The sequence below is a fragment of the Myxocyprinus asiaticus genome, chromosome 2 (assembly GCF_019703515.2).
Source record: "Myxocyprinus asiaticus isolate MX2 ecotype Aquarium Trade chromosome 2, UBuf_Myxa_2, whole genome shotgun sequence".
Classification (NCBI taxonomy): Eukaryota; Metazoa; Chordata; class Actinopteri; order Cypriniformes; family Catostomidae; genus Myxocyprinus; species Myxocyprinus asiaticus.
Genome location: NC_059345.1, coordinates 65,072,133 through 65,091,795, shown reverse-complemented (window position 1 = coordinate 65,091,795; position 19,663 = coordinate 65,072,133). Strand labels below are relative to the sequence as shown.

The window sequence follows — 19,663 nt, the reverse complement described above, 5'->3', positions numbered from 1 at the left end:
ATGTTTGTGCCAGAACCTGATTTCTATGCAAAAACCTGCTTTTTATTCACTAACCACCCGCAATCTAGTTTAAGCAGGCACAACAAGTGCTGAAATTGCACTGCATCTTGAGTATTTCAAATGAGTCATGCTTTCTGTGAAAACACCTTTTTTATGTAAATTAGGCTTGGAACACAGAAGTCAGTGATGCTGTTCAGTCCTGTGTCAGATAATGGTGGACTGCTGCATCATCCACTATATAGTGCTCAGAATCGGCCCACAAGATCATAATTGCATGTGCAAATTGTGTTCAGCAGCACTTTTGTGGGCCCTTGGTGTTGTTGTCTGATCTGCTAATTCCTAGTGAATCAGGCGCTAAACCAGTGCAGACAGCGTAATTTATGTATCACATGAAAAAGGAAATGGTGTGAAATGAAAACATATTCTGAATAAATAAACAAATAAATAGTTGCGCAGTATAGTCACTTTTCCACACTCTTCTGCACCCTAAATGGGTTAATCTTAGGAAAACATATCCTAGGGCCTCATGTATAAAACTTGGCATAGATTTAATCCTAAAAAAGTGCAAACACACATAAGACAGTGTGGCAAGGAGGAGGGTGGGGCCGGGCCGTGATGACGCATGCCCGGCCCCTAATCAGGCTAATCAAGCCCACTAGAGGGATAAAGGCGGCAGCTCAGGAGAGAGAGAGCTACAGGCAGCTGCCTTGTATGCGTTTGTGTTGCATGTCTTTTGCTTTAACTTAATCTTTAAATTATTATTTATACTCTCAAGCCGGTTCTCGCCTCCTCCTTTCCCTTTTACCCCGTTGCAGACAGATTTTGCGTACACACATAAGTTTCTTAATGTATAAAACCATCCGTATGCCAGAACCTGCACAAAGTTCACTTTATAAATCCAAGTTCATGGACGATTGTATGTATGAGCACATGGTTATAACCCACATAGTCCCCACTTCGTACTTACCATATATGGACCTGCTCTGACCCTGGATTCTAATTGGCTGGGCGATGTTCAAAATGGTTGTAAAATGTCTATAAACACATACCTGCCATTGCACATTCTGTATTAATTCTCTAAGTTTTAACAGCCTACATCCAGTGATACTAGAAACAAGGAATACTATATGCTGCTGCTAAATATAATTTCTTAGTCTTTTTCTTGTTGAAGTAAAATATGTAGACATTCTTTAAAAAAGATCAATTTACTTCAGAAACATTATTTTATAAGATATAAAGGCATGTTTTCTGATAATATGTCTTGAATAAAATTGCAATAGTCTCAAATTATGCAAATTATACACCTGAACATATTTGGAAAAAAAGAATTACAATAAATTAGGCTTCAGGAACATAAAATAAGATTTTTTTGCTACATTATTTTCATGTCAATTAAGCACTATATATATATATATATATATATATATATATATATATATATATATATATATATATATATATATATATAACCGTAATGCAAAAATCTCATTCACATTATTGTAATTAAGTAATGAAAATCATCCAGTACAGACAAAATATTTTTTTTTAAATCATAAAAAATTAAAGACATAAAATATTACCATTCAATATGATAATGTACAAATATATAAGCATTTATGCATTTATGCAGTGCATTCAAACTATACATTTTATCAGTGCATGCATTTCCCAGGAATCTAACCCATGACCTTTACATTGTGCATATATATATATATATATATATATATATATATATATATATATATATACATATATATATATATATATATATATATATATATATATATAGTATACAGTGTGTAGATAGGACATGTACTTAATTGTCATGAAAAAAATATCACAAAGCAAAAATAGCTTCATTTTTTCTATGCAAATTTGTATTTCTTATTTTTTATTTTTTTATTTTGATTTTAGGGAGAAATATGACTCTTGTATGCTTAAAAAACCACATACATCTTTATAAACAAGGTTTGTACATCTTATGCAGAAATATTTAAGATGACATTTATTAAAGTTTATTCGATTGATCAATAAAGCAAATAATGTTTTATTGTCTAAAGAATGTGTAGGTTTTTTTTAAGGGTAAGGTTAGGGTTTGGGTTAGTCTATAGTTATTATAATTAGCTTTTTATAAATACAAGACTATGGTATGTCCTTTAGATAGCTAATTGAGTGTGTGAGAGTGTGTGTGTGTGGCTGTGTGTGGCTGTGCGTGTGTGTGTACGTGTGAGTGTGTGCGTGTGTGTGTGCATGCGTTCGTGCGTGCGTGTGTGTGTGTGTGTGTGTGCGTGTGTTACCTTCACTTAGAGGGTCGAGTGTGTGGATCATCAACTGAAAAATGCTATTTCTCATCAGGCTGTTGTGTAAGGAGGCAGAGCTTCCTCCTCTCTGCAGCCGGGGCTTGGCCTGTGATAGGAGCAAAAACATGTCAGTCAAAACCCTCTGGCCAATAACAGCAGAATCCAGAGCTCGGAGTGACAGCATGGTTGTCATAGAGACGGGACCAGATTATGATTGACTGACTCTGAACAAGGCTGGATGTCCTGACATTTCAGGGGTCAGAGGTAAGGGACGGGGGTCGGGAGTTGGCAGTTAGGGTCTCACTAAGAGTTAGCATGTGTGTGTGTGTGTGTGTGTCTGTCTGTCTGTCTATCTATTATGTGCCATGTTTTTTTGGACATGAACATGTAGCTATGGTCTCTTTATAACCATATGTCTGTCCATCTGCCCACCTTTCTTAAGCTAAACTTGTATGTCTCTCATGTTTATATTTCCCATTAATGAGCTCAGGGGTCAAAGGGTTACATTTTCTACCACCCACAAGACGTCATGCTTTATAACCCAATACAAATAAACGGACCAACGGCCATACACACAGACAACACTTACCGACAGTTTGCTGTCATCCTCCACTCCGCCAGGGCTCAACTTCACAGTCGAGAGATGAACAGAACACAGAGAAAGAGGGAGAGACAACAGTACAGTGATGTGAGACAAGACCAGACATCAGACTCCATGTAGACAGTACACATAAACAACACATCAACTGACATTAAAGACACCTACATACTAGAGCACGGTATTCAAGGTGCTGTAGGTGAATAATAACATGATGAAGATTCTGAAATGTGCAACCAGTGGACACTTTCCTGTCCCATAAGGCCATAGGAGATGAGGAGCTGCCGGATACAAAAAGTTGAAAAATGAAAATGGTGGAGATCTGTAAGCTAGGCACTTACCTACTGTAAGTAAAGTGTAAGTGCTTAAGAGAAGAACGTTCTTCATCGAATTCATTATGTATTGAGGCACAACCCTAAACTTAGATCTCATTTTGATCTCTCATCTCACAGAGTGTGTATTTGGACCTTTGACCTTGCAGAGTATGTAATTCTATCTTGGACCTCACTGAGTGTTTAATTTGACCTCTGACCTCGCTGAGTCTGTATTTTGACCACTGACCTCCTCTAGTGTGTATTTTAACCTCTGACCTTATTAGACCTTACAGAGTCAGTCGCAAGTGCATCTCTTGAGGCCAGGGGAGTGAGGTTTACACATACCACACAGCTATCCCGTACCAGCTGGCTCCCGTTACACTCACCCCCCTAAACCTCACTCCCATCCGGGTCACGGCACCACTGTAACCAGTCCACACAGCTATCCCGTACCAGCTGGCTCCCGTTACACTCACCCTCCTAAACCTCACTCCCATCCAGGTCACGGCACCACTGTAACCAGTCCTACTCGACCCGCTCTAAGCGGGATTAGAACCGGCATCTCCGGCATGGGAGGGGGGCGCGTTAACAAGGAAGCTAAAGGCTACAGCCTCTAGTGTCAGTCGCTAGCGCGCCTCTTGAGGCCAGGGGAGTGAGGTTTACACATACCGCACAGCTATCATGTACCAGCTGGCCCACGTTACACTCGCAGATAGGGTATTTTGATCTCTGACCTCATTGAGTGTTTTTTTTTTTATCTATGAACTAGGAGAGTGTGTGTTTTGACCCCTGACCTCTTCGAGTTTTTATTTTGACCTCTGACCTCGCAGAGTGGGTATTTTGACCTCTGACCTCCTTGAGTGTGTATTTTGTTCTCTGACCTCAACGTCTTTATTTTGATCTCTGACCTCGCAGTGTGGTTTTGACCTCTGACCTCCCTGAGCGTGTATTTTGACCTCTGACCATACAGAGTATTTTGATCTCTGACCTCATAGAGTGTGTATTTTGACCTCTAACCTCCTTGAGTGTGCATTTTGACCTCTGACACTGCAGATTGTATATTTTGACATCTTACCTCTTCAAATGTGTATTTTGTCCTCTGACCTCATAGAGTGTGTATTTTGACCATTGACCTAACATAGAGTGTGCGCCAAACCCAGCCCAGCGTAGAACATTGTGGTTCAATTAAGTTCAGTGGAGAACATCCCAGTTCAGTAGTGCTCAGTCCAGCATACCTCTGCATCAAGCATATTTTAAGCTCTGATCTAAATGGCTGGCATTACACAACTTATGTGAGTCATGGTGCAAAGGTTTTTATCAGTCAGCTAGATCTGCAAGCTATTGAGGTTCATGGCATGAAATATTTAAATAATGTTCAATCAGCAAATAAACAGGATATCCTTTAGCACACCTGCACATTCCACTGTGTTTACTCATCCCTAAATGTCACATAAAAAAATCAAATTGTTATTGGTCATTTTACACGTCAGTCAGACAGCCTCCTGTCTAAGTGGGCTGTTATTGGCTAGGATATGTTGTCACCAGGTCTATATTACAGACACAAGTTCAGCAGACATACAGCAATATTGAGCTGAAAGTTCTTTGCCTGCACTGGTTTCAATGTTTTAGCAGTGAAGCAAAACTATTGGAGCCTCAGTTATGATGGAGGAGACTCTAAAATTAGCACTTAAGACTAAATTAGGTACAAGATAGAGGCCCTGGAAGGCCGTTTTAATAGGAGAAAATCAATCTGTACCTCACGTCTCAGCACACATAGTTTACTCATGACCACAAGAGTGGATTTGATATAATGCAGGACACTGTATGTGCACTGTGAGAACATTAAAGCTTCCATTTTCATGCTTCTATTTGCATTATGTACCGCAACCTAAAACTATTCGCATCCACAGATTTCTCTTTTAAAATACTTCATAATCGTATTCAAATGCAACTCCACATAAATAAATAAATGAATGCATTCTGCAGCCTTCCTCCTCTTGCTAATTAGTGACCCAATTTTCTGCAAGCAGAACTAATTACAAAAGCAGCCACACTCGTCACCTTCTGGGGATTACATGACGGCACGAACCCTAAAGTGCTAATCACAACAGAGCCAAATCTTTAACTTCAAACATTTGATATAAGAAGGAAAAAACAAATCATAAAAGCGTCATACATGCATACATACAAAGCATCACAAATGTTTCTTAAAAGTAATCCATAAACTTAACACATTATATTCGAAATCTTCAGAAGTCACTTGATAGCCGTGTAAGAAACACATTAATAGTGCTTTTACAGTGTGTTTAGTTCTTTTTGAAACTTTACAGATGTGGTGATCATGAACTGCCGTTGTGTGGCACAAATTTCTACTTTTGTGTTCCACAGAAAAAAATGCCCTCAATAAGCTAGGATAGAATTTGCATTTTTGGGTGAACTTTTGGGTGCAAAATACCACCATAAGGAATTAGGAGCGAATGTCTAATGTGCGCCTCTGCAATAAATAAACATGAAACCACAGATTGCTGATAGATCTTCCTATCAGCACAAGTTGTAAATGGAATACTTGTAAATGACAGGCCCATTAACTACGTGAAAAGTGCAGCTGTGCTCTGGGATTTCAAATAAATGGACAGCTTATTTTAATTTCCTCTAAGCAGCTCAAAGCAACAGCTAAACACATTTGAAGACATGACTAACTGGAGGCATTAGAGATTTAAGATGAAGCCTATTACAGTACTTAATGTGCCCCCACCTATTTTTATGTATTTTTACTATACTTGTTTTATGCACAATACCATAAAAAAGTCTTATTCTGTATTTCTGGTGTTACTTTTTTATGCACAATTTTAAATAATATTGAAGTATTAAAAACAGTGAAAAAATAATTATATAAACGGAAATTATGTATGATTGAATAAGTATAGGTCAATACAGTTAGTGTATGTGTGTGTGTGTGTGTGTGTGCGCATGTGTGTGTCAGGGTCACCTTGGAGATGCTGAGCCAACAAAACAGATTGGTGGTGATTGTGATTATGAGCACAGGCTGCTGAATGAGCATTATAGAGTAATTTCAGTCATTATGATAATTAGCCTTTCACAAGCCTCATCTTAGTGACTGATTGCAATAATAAATACTAATAAATACACTCGATAAAACAGGGTAGAGCAAAATTTATAATTTAAAAATTGGTGCCTTTCTATTCATGAGTTGGAATTTGAATTGAATCGATCAGCATTTTGAATCAGAATTAGAATTTTTAATAAAAGGAAAGTACTGAAATGAAGTAAATAAAAAAATTAAACAGAGGAAGTGGTGTGACAAATAGGGGTGTAAAAAAATATTGTATTGTATTGTATCGTAACATATTCGATTCGCTGCTCATAATTTGATATCATATGTATCGTACAATACATAAATAAATATATAAGTGTGATTAAAATCAAGCAATAGAGCAGTCTCCTCCCCCGGAGAGGCGGCACTGAGCGCTCACAGGAAAACAAAGCGACTAGTCTACACAGATGAGATGAGAGCTCGAAGACAGATGGCAAACGGCAAGAAGACTGTAACGTTACAGCTTGTCGAATTTGCCAAACAAAGGTATCATGGTGCTACAGCACATCAAACAAGTAATTTAATTTACGGCAGAAACAGCAGCAGAGAGCGTTCTGGTTACTTTCATAACCTCCGTTCCCTGATGGAGGGAACGAGACGTGTCGATGTAGTGACACACCCTTGGGAGCCCCAAACACCTCTGATCTTTAAGAAAAGGCCAATGGGAATTGGCGAGTGGAATTTGCATGCCATTCCCCCAGACATACAGGTATAAAAGGAGCTGGCTCACAACCACTCATTCAGGTTTTGTGCTGAGAAGCCGAGACAAGGTCCTAGCCATTTCAGCGGGTAGTTCAGTGTTGTGGCAGGAGGGACAAAACGTCTCCTTCCCTCCATCAGGGAATGGAGGTTATGAAAGTAACCAGGACATTCCCTATCTGTCACTCACTCGATGTTGTGTCGATTTAGTGACACTAGGGGTCCCTATACAAAACACCACAACTAGCTGAACTGTGTTACGTGGACTGGCAGTGCAAGACGGGCAGACCATTGCGTGCCTCATAGCCAGCGCACCTGGCCGTCATGTAACTTCCCCCAACGCTCCTACGAGCGTTGTACGGTCCCCCGCACCTCGGGGACAAGTCGACTGCCCAAAAATGGGGACAGGCTACCCCAGCCGTGGCCTCTTCTCTTCTTTTTTCTCCACAAAAATGAGTGGAAATGTATCAGCTGGGGCCATAGGTGTCTGCGTCGGGGGGGTGTCCCTCCCAAGGGAAAGACACCGCGGAGACCACACCCTGCCCGAAGGGGAGGTAATTGTGTGGAAATACGTCACATGGTCTTACTGAGTTTTGTCGGCAGTGTCGCATGTGGAGAAGTCCCCGTGGTAGGTCCTACCCAGAGTGGATGGAGCTCTACAAACACAGCAACCGGTGGCAGAGGGGACTCTGCCCAAGGAAGACACGGGTTTACCAACAAGGAAACCATCTTGCAGAAGATACATCACACGGGGTTACAAACAGGCAACCGGTGCATGTGGAGCACCTACCCCAGTAAAGGGCCTACTAGCACACGTACTGGGCCGGCATCGAATTTCTCCACAAACTCGCCTGCCACAGGGCTAAGGAGGAAGGACATCCAGGGTCCATGGTCTCATGAACACGGCTGGGGGGTAAAAAGCAAACGTCTCCCCCCCAGGAGGGGAAAGGCACTATGCACAAGCAGTACACCCGGCCTGACAATACACAGGATGAAACTGGCTCAACCCGGAGATTGTAGAATCTCACAAAGGTATTGGGTGTTGCCCAGCCCGCTGCTCTACAGATGTCTGTTAAAGAGGTGCCATTGGTCAGGGCCCAGGAGGCCGCCACACTCCTGGCAGAGTGTGCTGGTAGCCCCAAGGGGGGTGGCTTGTCTTGGGCGTGATATACCAAAGGCGATGGTGTCAATGACCTAGTGGGCGATCCTCTGTTTGGAGACAGTGCTCCCTTTCCGCTGTCCACCAAAGCAGACAAAGAGCTGCTCAGAGTGCCTAAGCTCTATGTGCAATCCAAATAGATGTGCAAAGCACACACCGGACACAGCAACGACAAGGCTGGGTCTGCCTCCTCCTGGGGAAGCGCTTGCAGGTTCACCACCTGATCTTGAAACGGGATTGTGGGAACCTTGGGCACATAGCCCGGTCGGGGTCTCAGGACCACCGCAGGTGGTAGGCCACTTAGGTCTTCCGTGTCTCATCCAAGGCCCAGACGTGGAGATCCCAGAGGTCTGGTCGCAGGTGCTAGATGGTGCCCCATCCCTGAGAAAGAAGGTCCTTTCTCAGGGGAATTTGCCGGGGGGGGGGGCCTGTCACGAGGAGTGTGAGGTCCGAGAACCAAGTCTGGGTGGGCCAGTAGGGTGCTACTAGGACGACCTGCTCCTCATCCTCCCTGACCTTGCACACTGGGGGGAATGCCTACTTGCGTAGCCTGTGGGGCCAGCTGTGTGCTAGCGTATCTGTGCCGAGGGGAGCCTTGGTCAGGGCGTACTAGAACGGGCAGTGGGAGGATTCCCGGGAAGCGAACAGGTCTACCTGCGCTTGACCGAATCGACTCCAAATCAGATGGACCACCTGGGGGTGGAGTCTCCACTCTCCCCTGAGCGTGACCTGCCGTGACAGCACATTCGTAGGGCTGTTGAGGTCGCCCGGGATGTGAGTGGCTCGCAACGACTTGAGTCGCTGCTGACACCAGAGGAGGAGACGGCGGGCAAGTTGCGACATGCGATGGGAGCGCAAGCCACCTTGGCAGTTGATGTATGCTACCGTCGCTGTGTTGTCCGTCAGGACCAACACGTGCTTGCCCTGGATTAATGGCCAAAGCCTCCGCAGGGCGTGCAACACTGCCAGCAACTCGAGGCAGTTGATGTGCCTATGCAGTCGCGGCCCAGTCTAGGAGCCTGCGGCTGTGTGCCCATTGCACACGGCGCCCAAGCCTGACTTGGAGGCGTCTATCGTGATGACGAATAGCCTGGAGACCTGCTCTAGGGGAACCCCTGCCCATAGAAATGCCAGGTCTGTCCAAGGGCTGAACAAGCGGAGACAGATCGGCATGATGACCACGCGATGTGCTCCGCGGCACCATGCAAATCTCGGAACTTGAGTCTGAAGCCAGAGCTGAAGTGGTCTCATATGCATCAGCCCGAGCGGCGTGACCGCTGCCGAGGACGCCATATACCCCAGGAGCCTCTGAAATTGCTTCAGTGGGACAACCGTTCTCTGCCTGAACGACTTCAGACAGTTTAGCACCAACTGCGTGCGCTCGCTCGTGAGGTGCGCCATCATCGAGACTGAGTCTAACTCCAACCCAAGAAAAGAGATGCTCTGATCCGGGGAGAGCTTGCTCTTTTCCCAGTTGACCCAAAGCCCCAACTGGCTGAGGTGCCTGAGCACCAGGTTCCTGTGCGCACACCACAAGTCTCGAGAGTGAGCTAGAATTAGCCAGTCGTTGAGATAGTTGAGGATGCAGATGCCCACTTCCCTTAGTGGGGCAAGCACTGCCTCTGCGACTTTCGTGAAGAGGGGCTGTAGAACCCCTTCTTCATCTCGGCTGGAGGGACAGGCTCTATCGCGTCCTTCCACAGAAGGGTCGCGATCTCCATACGCAGGGCAGCAGCATTCTCGCCCTTCACTGAGGTGAAATGGACACCGTTGAACCCGGGCGGATGCCTGGAGAACTGAATCGCATAGACGAGTCAGACGGTCCTGGACAGCCATCATGACGGGTTGGAGAGCGCACGCCATGCCTCCAAGCTCCGGGCGAGGGGGACCAAGGGGACAATCGCGTCGGACGTACCGGCGGGTGGGGTCTCGCGGCGGGCCGGAGCCTGAGGCGCCAGGTTGAGGGGGCTCAAACCCTGAATTCCTGGCCGTGCTGAGTCTGGGGACATCGAAGCACTTACCTGGCTCTGGATACCCACCATAGGACCGGTCAGGGATGGGGGAGGAGGGAAACCACCCTCGTAGTCCATCACAACCTCCCTGGCGTGGGTGTGTTTGTGCCACAGCTGGGCGCGCAGGGGCGGGGGGGTCCGCCTCCGGTGTGCCGTGCCTGCCATAAAGGTGCGATGTCTGGCTGTCGTGATAATGACAGCTGTGAACACCAGATGTGTGACCCAGGGGATGAGGAAACTGCTCTTTTCTTGAAAATGTGAAATCCCCATTGGCCTTTTCTCAAAGATTAGAGGTGTTTGGGGCTCCCAAGGGTGACCCCTAGTGTCACTACATCGACACAATGTCGAGTGAGTGACAGATAGGGAATTGCAATTAACAGCCAATGTAAGAAACCCGCAACTACATGAGACTTATTATTCTCTGTTTATGTGTGCTGATCGGTTTTTGCTCAAACTGCTAAATAATATTGTATTGAACAATGTAAAGCCAGAGGTCAGGTTCCTCTTAAGGTTTTTTTTTCTTTGCCACCTTTGGTTTTAAGGGTGTGTTCACACTTGGCAGGTTTGGTTCGATTAAAACGAACTCTGGTGCGATTGCTCTGTTAGTGCGGTTCATTTGAACAAGTGCGAACGCTGCCATCCGAACCTTGGTGCGCACCAAACAAGCGGACCGAGACCCCCTGAATAGTGGGTCTCGGTCCGCTTCCAAACGAACTCTGGTGCGGTTCGACTGATATATGAACGCAGCACGGACCAAAGACATCTAAATGGACCAATAACAGGATGTGATGTCACAAGATGTGACCCTAAAAATCACGTGATTTGATAACATAGAAAGAGCTGTAAGAGTGGTGTACGCAAAACGAAATGAGCAGAGCGCAAACATGGAGCAATGAGGAGGTAAATTTCCTTATTAACATTTGGTCCGACGAGCATATTTCCAGTATACTGGAAAAAACGTACCAAAATGCTCAAGAGTTCAAAATGTTCAGTGATAGGTTAAAGGAAAGTGGGTCCAACGAGCACATTTAGTCCAGCAGCCAGCATTGTTTTGGATGTTCCACAAGTTCTGTCACAAAATATACATCATAAAAGCTGTCCAATCAGGTTGTGACCTTATCCTTATGCCTTTTGTTTTAGATCTTTAAGTTTGGTGTTAAAAATGCATGTGTGAACACTAAGTTTTTCTCATAACAATCTGCTGATAAATGCAGTGCTGTTTTTTTTAAGTTATTTTATTATAGAGCTCTGCTTTATGTTGCCAACGTCAGACACAGTAGTGTCACTTAAGATTTGAAATACATTTATGTCGAATCCTTAAATAAGTTTAAGTGAAATTGAGGGCTCTTTTTTCTTTTATAATCGTATCGTATTGTGAGGCTTCTGCATCGTATTGTATTGCGAAATGCATTGATCGTTACATACCTAGTGACAAAACATCCATAATTACATTAATTTTAACTAATTATGCTTATTGGTCATCAGAAGAAATTTAACTGATCTTAACATCGACATTTGCCCCACGTAACAGAAGGGGCAGGGCTACCTGGCCGCGATGCTGGTCTGACAAAACAGTTATAATTAATGGTGAATATGGAAACTAGCGAACCTTCTGTGAAGACAGCACTTTACAAATATAAGTTGAATGCCATACTGTTATTTAAGATATAAATGTTGGACTGAGGTTGGCTAATGCTCTCCAGTATGTGTGGCATGTGTAGCAACACATTGCATACGTTTAAAACGTCATTTACGACATTTGAAAAACTGCGAATACTTCTGTGTAATAAAAAAGAAAAATTTGTGTTACATTTGGGATTATACTTTGATAATTCATATACTACATGGCAGATTGCATAGTGTATAGTGTAAGTGCATAGGGCCTCATTCATGAAACATGGGCAGAAATAATATTTGTGTAATGTAAAGCCGTTCTGATGTAAATTCTTGGATTCAAGAAAGTTTTCGTGTTTTGTTGGCACGAACTAAATTTACACCTGCTCCCGACCACGTGTAAATCGCACACAAGACATCTGAACGTGTTGTGTTCTTTCAGGCAAACTGTCATAACTATGTTTTGATAGAAATGAAATTAAATAAGTAATAAAATAAAAATATTAAAAATTAAATAAGTGAAATTAACCTTTAAAAAATTGTATACAAAATTGCTATGTTTTCTTTTAAACCAAATTTACATTTATTTAGAATTTTTTTTTTTTTTTTACTGCTTGAATTAACTTTTTCAAAGTATATTTTTTTCCCAACTCTGCTTATCGTTTTTCCAGCAGTGCTTGATTTTTCTCGAAAAAATTAAGGGCCTCTAACTTGACTGGACGGTTTTTATTTGATTGAGCTCTATAATTTAGGTTTCATAATTTAGTATAGGCATCCAGAAATCACGTTCAGTTGATAACGTATGGTCAATGCTAATCACAGTAAACACAATGGGCAAGTGCGAACACAATACAACGGGGGAAAAGTGGAAAAAGCCTGCATATTGTCGTATAGCTTGCAAATCTGTAATATAGCGTTTTTGTGTCAAAGATCTTCTTCAGGCATTCTATTAATTTCTCTGACGATTATTCCAGTTGCAAGTGTATCACTGTTACTATCGCTGTATATCACACGCTATTGTGCATGCTAAATCAAAATGTTATGATGAGAATGCACTTCATTCATAAAAACAATTTTTATTACTGTTCCACATAGATGTTTACAGCATTTACTAGCGAGTCTGGTGCCTTCCTTATATGCCGTTTTCATGGGTGTGGATTATGATAATTGTGAATGAACGTGCACTCGCCCCCTATTTACGAATGTTTGGAATTCACAAACATACACACGTTTTACTAACAAATCTAGGGAGTACGAAGCGCTTGTGAATCTGGCGGAACGTTTTCGGGTAGGTCCATTTTACATGCAAATTACTCAGAATTTACTCATACATTTAAGAAAGTTTCATGAATGAGGTCCATAGTGTGTAATTTGGGACACAGCTTATGTCTTGTGAATTGGGCTACAACTGCACAAGTGTACCAGCGTTGTCAGCTTATCAAGCATAATCGTTGGAAGAACATGCATTTAAACATGCACTCAACCAGCTCAAACAGCGTGTGCAAATACTGTTATACCGGGAGTACTTTTACCGGGAGTAAATCATTCTTAGTAATTTCCCCCCTCTATGTTTAATTTTGGGTGTCAGTATGCAGTATTTATAGAGTTTGCATGAGTATTTGTCATTTCTTGACAACTGCTTACTACACTAATCAATTTCATACCAAGGATGTTGTCTGGTTTTATTGAATATCCGTCTCTGACTTGGTAGGTGGCTAATCGTAGTTTAGAATTTTGGTATGGCCCCTGAGAAGGCCAATAAAATTGCCACCCATCTGGAAAAGTCCCTTATTCTTTTTTTTAAAAAATCTACTTCCTTAAATTCAAATTTGAATTACAAATCTGTATATTCTTTACTACCTCTACACCTTAACAGACTGACTAGCAACTGGCAGGACAACAGCTTATGTATCTCCAGGTTATATCCAACCCACGACTACACCATACACACATAATATGATGCTTCAGTAAGGAAAGTCCCTTCCTGACTGTTCTACCATCTACTAATTCCCTCTTTTAAAATAGCATAGATCGATTGAGCCTCAGATTTCTCTTTCTCTCTCTCCGCTCCTCACCTTCAGTCCTCCTTATCAGTGTCCTTGCCACTCAGAATCAAATATAAACATAAGGGATCTCCTTTCATACACACACTCACACACACACACACATATAATTACACGAGCGTGCACACCGCCTGATAGCAGAAGAGGAGAGTGGGGTAATGGCACTGCCAATGATTCAATTTCCTAGTGCCTGTTTGTTTTTATTCGGTTTGTTGAGGGGCTGTTTCTAATAGCAGAGCAATGAGTATTCTGTTTTTGTGTTAATTCTTAATAGTTTACACAAAGACAATGTAATAATTTTTAAATCAACCAAGCAAAAAATGAATAAAATTGATAAAAGCTTAAATTTATTATAAAGTGATCAGAGATTTCCATAACATTGTTATATATATATATATATACACACACACACACACACACACACACACACACACACACACACACACACACTGTGCATATTCAGTATGACACTGACCTTGTTGATGCATAGAAACACAATGGAGCTAAAGCCACACATCTGATAAAGTTCTATTGGGGAGGATGAATATTTTCCAAGACCATGTCAAGTGATTATGGCAGCAAATAGCATTAGCCATTAGCATTAGCACCATGAATGCACCATGGTACACATGACAAATGACACATTATCTAGTGCTTCTGATCATAACCGAGTTGTTATAAGCTTGTTTTACTGTCCTTATGAGGATTCCATTCATAGAATGAGGCAGAAAGCAGATTATATTTTAAAATATCTAGCGTGCAGCAGATGACAGCTCTGCAGTGACAGATTCTTCTGTTCTATTATGCTTGCAGTAAGCATATACAAATATCAAAAACAGCATGGGAAACAGGCCACATCCACAATAATACGTTTTCGTTTGAAAACACATCTCTTTTCTCTACATTTTGGCCTTCCGTCCACACTAAGACGGTGTTTTTGACAGCATAAACTGAGCTTTTCGAAAACGCTCTCCCGAGTGAATAAATCTGAAAACACTGTCTTCATGTTGTAGTGTGGACAGAGGAAGCAGAGATATCTCAAAACAATTATGTATTTGTTGTCATGTGACGCAGCCATGTGCTCCATTCATCCCAAAACAATCAAGATAGCGGCCCATGTTATAGCAGCGTTGTCGTGCCTGCTATTAAATTTGATAGCATTGTTAAAGATAAATGTTACTTTGTACAACCTTCACATTGCATTCCTTCAAAGACGATGGGAAGTTTATTCGGAATTGCTGTCTGGCAACAGAAAACGAGGACAATTGCGTTTCAGACCGTACATGCAACGGCAATTTTTTCGCATACGCAGTAAGGGCATTCAAAAATGTGTATACATTTTAGTGTGGATGAGCAGCTTTTGGAAAATGCTTAAAAACAGCAGTGTGGAGAATGTTTCAAAAAGAAAAACGTTGTTTTCAAATGTATCCGAATTAATGTGGACATAGCCATAGACAGACCACAGCCTATATTTTCGTAATCGCCTATTTACGACGTGTCTCATCAGTCAAAACCTTATTTTTATGCTTTGTACATTCATTAGGCTAATATCCTAATGGTATAGTATATGAAAGTACCTGTCATGTGGCACTGAGATAGGCAAGATGAAATAACTTTCTTATTCTATGACCATATTTAGAACGAGATATTCACGTAGCCCCTGGCTTCCACAGTGTATGGAACTCACACAATATGAGTGTATTTAGTGCTTTAGCACTTCATATTGCATAATGTAGTGGAAAGTGGACAGGAATAATAATTCTTTATGATGTAAACATATGAGAATCCATCAATATTTCTCTAAATAAGAGAACGTTTAGTCCAAAAGTACTTATTTGTGTTTACACCACTGAATAAGTATGTGTGTCTTTTTAACCGTTTACTTTTCTAAACTCTCGTTTTGATGTTTTGTTTCATTGACAAATTAAGAGATTACTCCCGTAGTTACATTTCTTTTGTGAAACGGTGGCTAAATGTTGAAGCCGCCGGCATCGCTAGTATTTCGAAGCTTTAGTACTGGGATACATCCGTCGTATTGATATACCGCGCAAACCTTCCTTCGACTAGTCGGGTCAATAATAATATAGGTTAACGCTACAATTAATTTGTTGCAGTATTGTTTTTTCAGTATGGCTAACAAATCAAATCAAATTATAATAAAATCAAAAGATAATTACATTTAGATTTTTAGGAAAGTGTTACAATTAACCGATACTTATGAAGCAACAGTTTATTTGTTTTTTTATTCATATATGTGCCAATCATAAATTCATGAGCTATAACTTAATTGCTGTCATATATTTTGCATTGTTTGATCTCCATTTTTTTGTTTTTTTTATCCCCTTTTCTCCCTAATTTGGAATGCCCAATTCTCACTACTTAGTAGGTCCTCGTGGTGGCGCGGTTACTCACCTCAATCCGGGTGGCGGAGGACAAGTCTCAGTTGCCTCCGCTGCATCTTATCACATGACTCGTTGTGCATGACACCGCAGAGACTCACAGCATGTGGAGGCTCATGCTACTCTCCGTGATCCACGCACGTTACCACGCACCCCATTGAGAGCGAGAACCACTAATCGTGACCACAAGGAGATTACCCCATGTGACTCTACCCTCCCTAGCAACCGGGCCAATTTGGTTGCTTAGGAGACTTGGCTGGAGACACTCAGCACACCCTGGATTCGAACTCACGACTCCAGAGGTGGTAGTCAGCGTCAATACTTAATGATAACTCTCACAAACAAAGTTGCAAAAAGTGTCCCCCGACATGCGGGTGAGTAAATAATGTCAGAATTAATTTCTGTTTCAGGGAAAACTATTCTGTTACATAAAAAAAAAAAAATGTTGCCAAAAAAAAACAAAAAACAAAATTGTTTCTTTCGTAAAGCATCTGTTGCAGTAATCTATGTTTATTTAATAGAGAGATTAATATGCATCTCTAACTCACATTTACATTTACTATTTACACACTCTTCTCATGCTGATGAGCGCTAATATCTGCACAATGATCTGGAGGCGTGGCAATTAAGTCTAAAGACAATAGTGAGCACACACACACACTCAGAGCACATGTAATGGTGGATTTAGGGTCTTTGTGTGGTCTGTGGCTACAGAGTCAATTTTCACTGCTCATATATGGACAGGATGTGTTATTTTTTAACATTGTGGGGGCGATACCATCAAGACCACTTAGTCCCTGGCCTACTAGTACAGTAACATGTTGTGCCGGTTGTTAAACACCTTACTGCCACATGGTCCATGTAGGTGGGTGTGATCCGGTGCTCCCCATAATTTTGTCTTTGTCTTATCATTTTTTTCAGTTAATCTCTTCAGATCAATCAACATGCACTGGCATGCAGAGTTGCCACCCTTTTAAACACTCAACTTTGCAGTAGTATGGATGCCTTTCTTAAAAAAAAAAAATATATATATATATATATAACTTTTTATGATCTTATGATGTGGATTCTTTTCACAAAATTCATCATAAAATACAATAACAGAGGTTAACCAGTGTATATTATGACCATGTAAAGCATGTTAGCATTAGCACCATGAATACAGAATGTAAACATGACAAATTACACATGGTTATTAGTTGGATTAAGCTGCTTTATAGACACCCTGTTGTGGCGGTACAAACAAATGGACTAATTTCAGATTATTTTACTCTGGATAGGGGCACCCGGCAGGGTTGCCCTCTTTCCCCATTATTGTTCTGTCTTGCCCTGGAACCATTAGCAGCCGCGATAAGAAAGGAGGATGATTTTCCAGGGGTGATTGCGGGAGGTATGGCGCATAAGCTTTTGCTTTATGCAGATGATATTTTATTATGCATCTCCGACCCTACTAGATCTATGCCTTGCCTCCACAGAATTATTAATTCCTTTTCCAAGTTCTCAGGATACAAAGTCAAGTGGTCTAAATCCGAAGCTTTGACTTTGACAGCGTACTGCCCAATAACGGCATTTCAGCCAGGCGGCTTCCAGTGGCCCAAACAGGGAATTAAGTATTTGGTCATTTTATTCCCAGCAAAGTTGTCTGGTTTAGTTAGAGTTAATTTTGACCCCTTAATAAAAGGGTTTTCGAATGATGTGGACAGGTGGGCTTCATTACATTTATCGATGATTGGGAAGGTTAATGTTATTAAAATGAATTGTATTCCAAAATTCAACTACCTACTACAATCTCTCCCTGTAGATGTCCCCCTCTCTTATTTTAAGCAATTTGATAGTATAGCAAAGTCCTTCATTTGGAATGGAAAGCATCCCAGGTTACATTGCAATAAGTTACATAGGCCGATTGACAAAGGTGGGCTAGGCCTACCCAAGATTTTTTTTATTATTATGCGTTCAGTCTCAGACATTTAGCTTATTGGTCACTTCCACCTGAGAGAGCCCCTCCCTGGTTTGGAATTGAACAGAAAGTTATTGCCCCTATTTTACTATTACAAAGCCTTTCTATTAAACTAATTGGAGAAGTTAAGTCACACCCCATTATCTCGCATCTGCACACGCTATGGGCAAAAGTGTCCAGAGTTTTTAATTCAGACATTTATTTAAATGTTGCCTCTAGCATATGGCTAAACCCAATGTTGCGTATTGGTGAGTCCCCTTTCTGTTGGTCGGAGTGGATTGAGAGGGGTGTTAATACACTCGGTGGCCTATATGAGAGTGGTGGGTTGAGATCATTTGAAAATTTGGTCCAACATTTCAGAATTCCTAGATCTCAGTTCTTCAGGTACTTTCAGCTGCGCCACTTGCTTTGTACTATTTTTGGGAGTTGCATACACCCCCCTAAAAGGGCAGATACTCTAGAAGTGGTGATTACTGCTTTTGAAAAAGGTTTTGAGGCATCAGTGTATTACTCCCTGCTAATTCAGAGTCTGGGGGATGGAGCTTCAACTTCTCTCAAGAGATTATGGGAGAGAGATTTAAATTTGGTATTGGAGGAGGGAGTGTGGGCTAAGATTCTAAAAAATGTCAAGTCTACATCTAGAGATTCGAGGGTGCGTCTGATGCAATTTAAGATTTTGAATCGATTATATTGGACCCCCTCTAGATTGTATAGACTTGGTCTTAAATACACACCCACCTGCTGGCGATGCCAATCAGAAGACTGGGACACAACCCATGTTTTTTGGGAATGTGTTAAAATACAGGAATTTGGTTAAAGATTCAGGGATTTATGTGTGATGTGTTGGACACAAGGTTTTCATTTTGCCCCAGACTCTACATTTTGGGTGATGGGGAAGTCATACATTTTGGGATAGCCACTTGAGAGGTTGGGTCCTGGCCGGAGTTATGGTGGCCAGGCGAATAATACTCAGGGAGCTGAAGACGGCTGGGGCACCCTCGTTTCGGGAGTGGTGCGGGGAGATGAGCGAGGTTGCGGCATTTGAGGAGGCAATCTTCAGAAGGTTAGGAAAGTGGGATTTGTTTAATAGGAAAGGGGGTGGATATTTTGATTTTTTGGAGGGTTCTCAAGGAAGGGCAGTGGAGAGGGATTTTTGATTTTTAATTTTTAGTTTGATGTGTATGTGCACTCTTGCTTTTTGAAAGTATTTTTTTTTTTTTTTTTTTTTTTTGGGGGGGGGGTGGTGTTCGGGGGGAAGTGTTTAATTTATATATCTGATTCCGTATTTTATGTTGTGTATATTGGTTTTTTATGAATGGAATCAATAAAAATGTTAATAACAAGAAAAAATCTCCAGTGAAAACTTAAAAACTTTCCCTGTTGCCGAACTAGTAGAAAATCAAATTTCAAAGCAGTTTTTTTTTTAGTAGGTT

The 19,663-nt window shown here is 41.7% G+C and overlaps 1 protein-coding gene across 1 annotated transcript in view; it reads right to left on the bottom strand.

Moving 5' to 3' along the window:
• Positions 1-19,663, bottom strand: part of LOC127456067 (sodium/potassium/calcium exchanger 2-like) — a 116,371-nt gene that overhangs the window by 57,083 nt on the left and 39,625 nt on the right. The window contains exons 4-5 of the mRNA XM_051724376.1: positions 2,890-2,928; positions 2,298-2,406 (exon numbers count right to left, since the gene is read on the bottom strand). Of these exons, the coding sequence (XP_051580336.1) occupies positions 2,298-2,406; positions 2,890-2,928 (148 nt within the window). The remainder of the gene's footprint in view (positions 1-2,297; positions 2,407-2,889; positions 2,929-19,663) is intronic.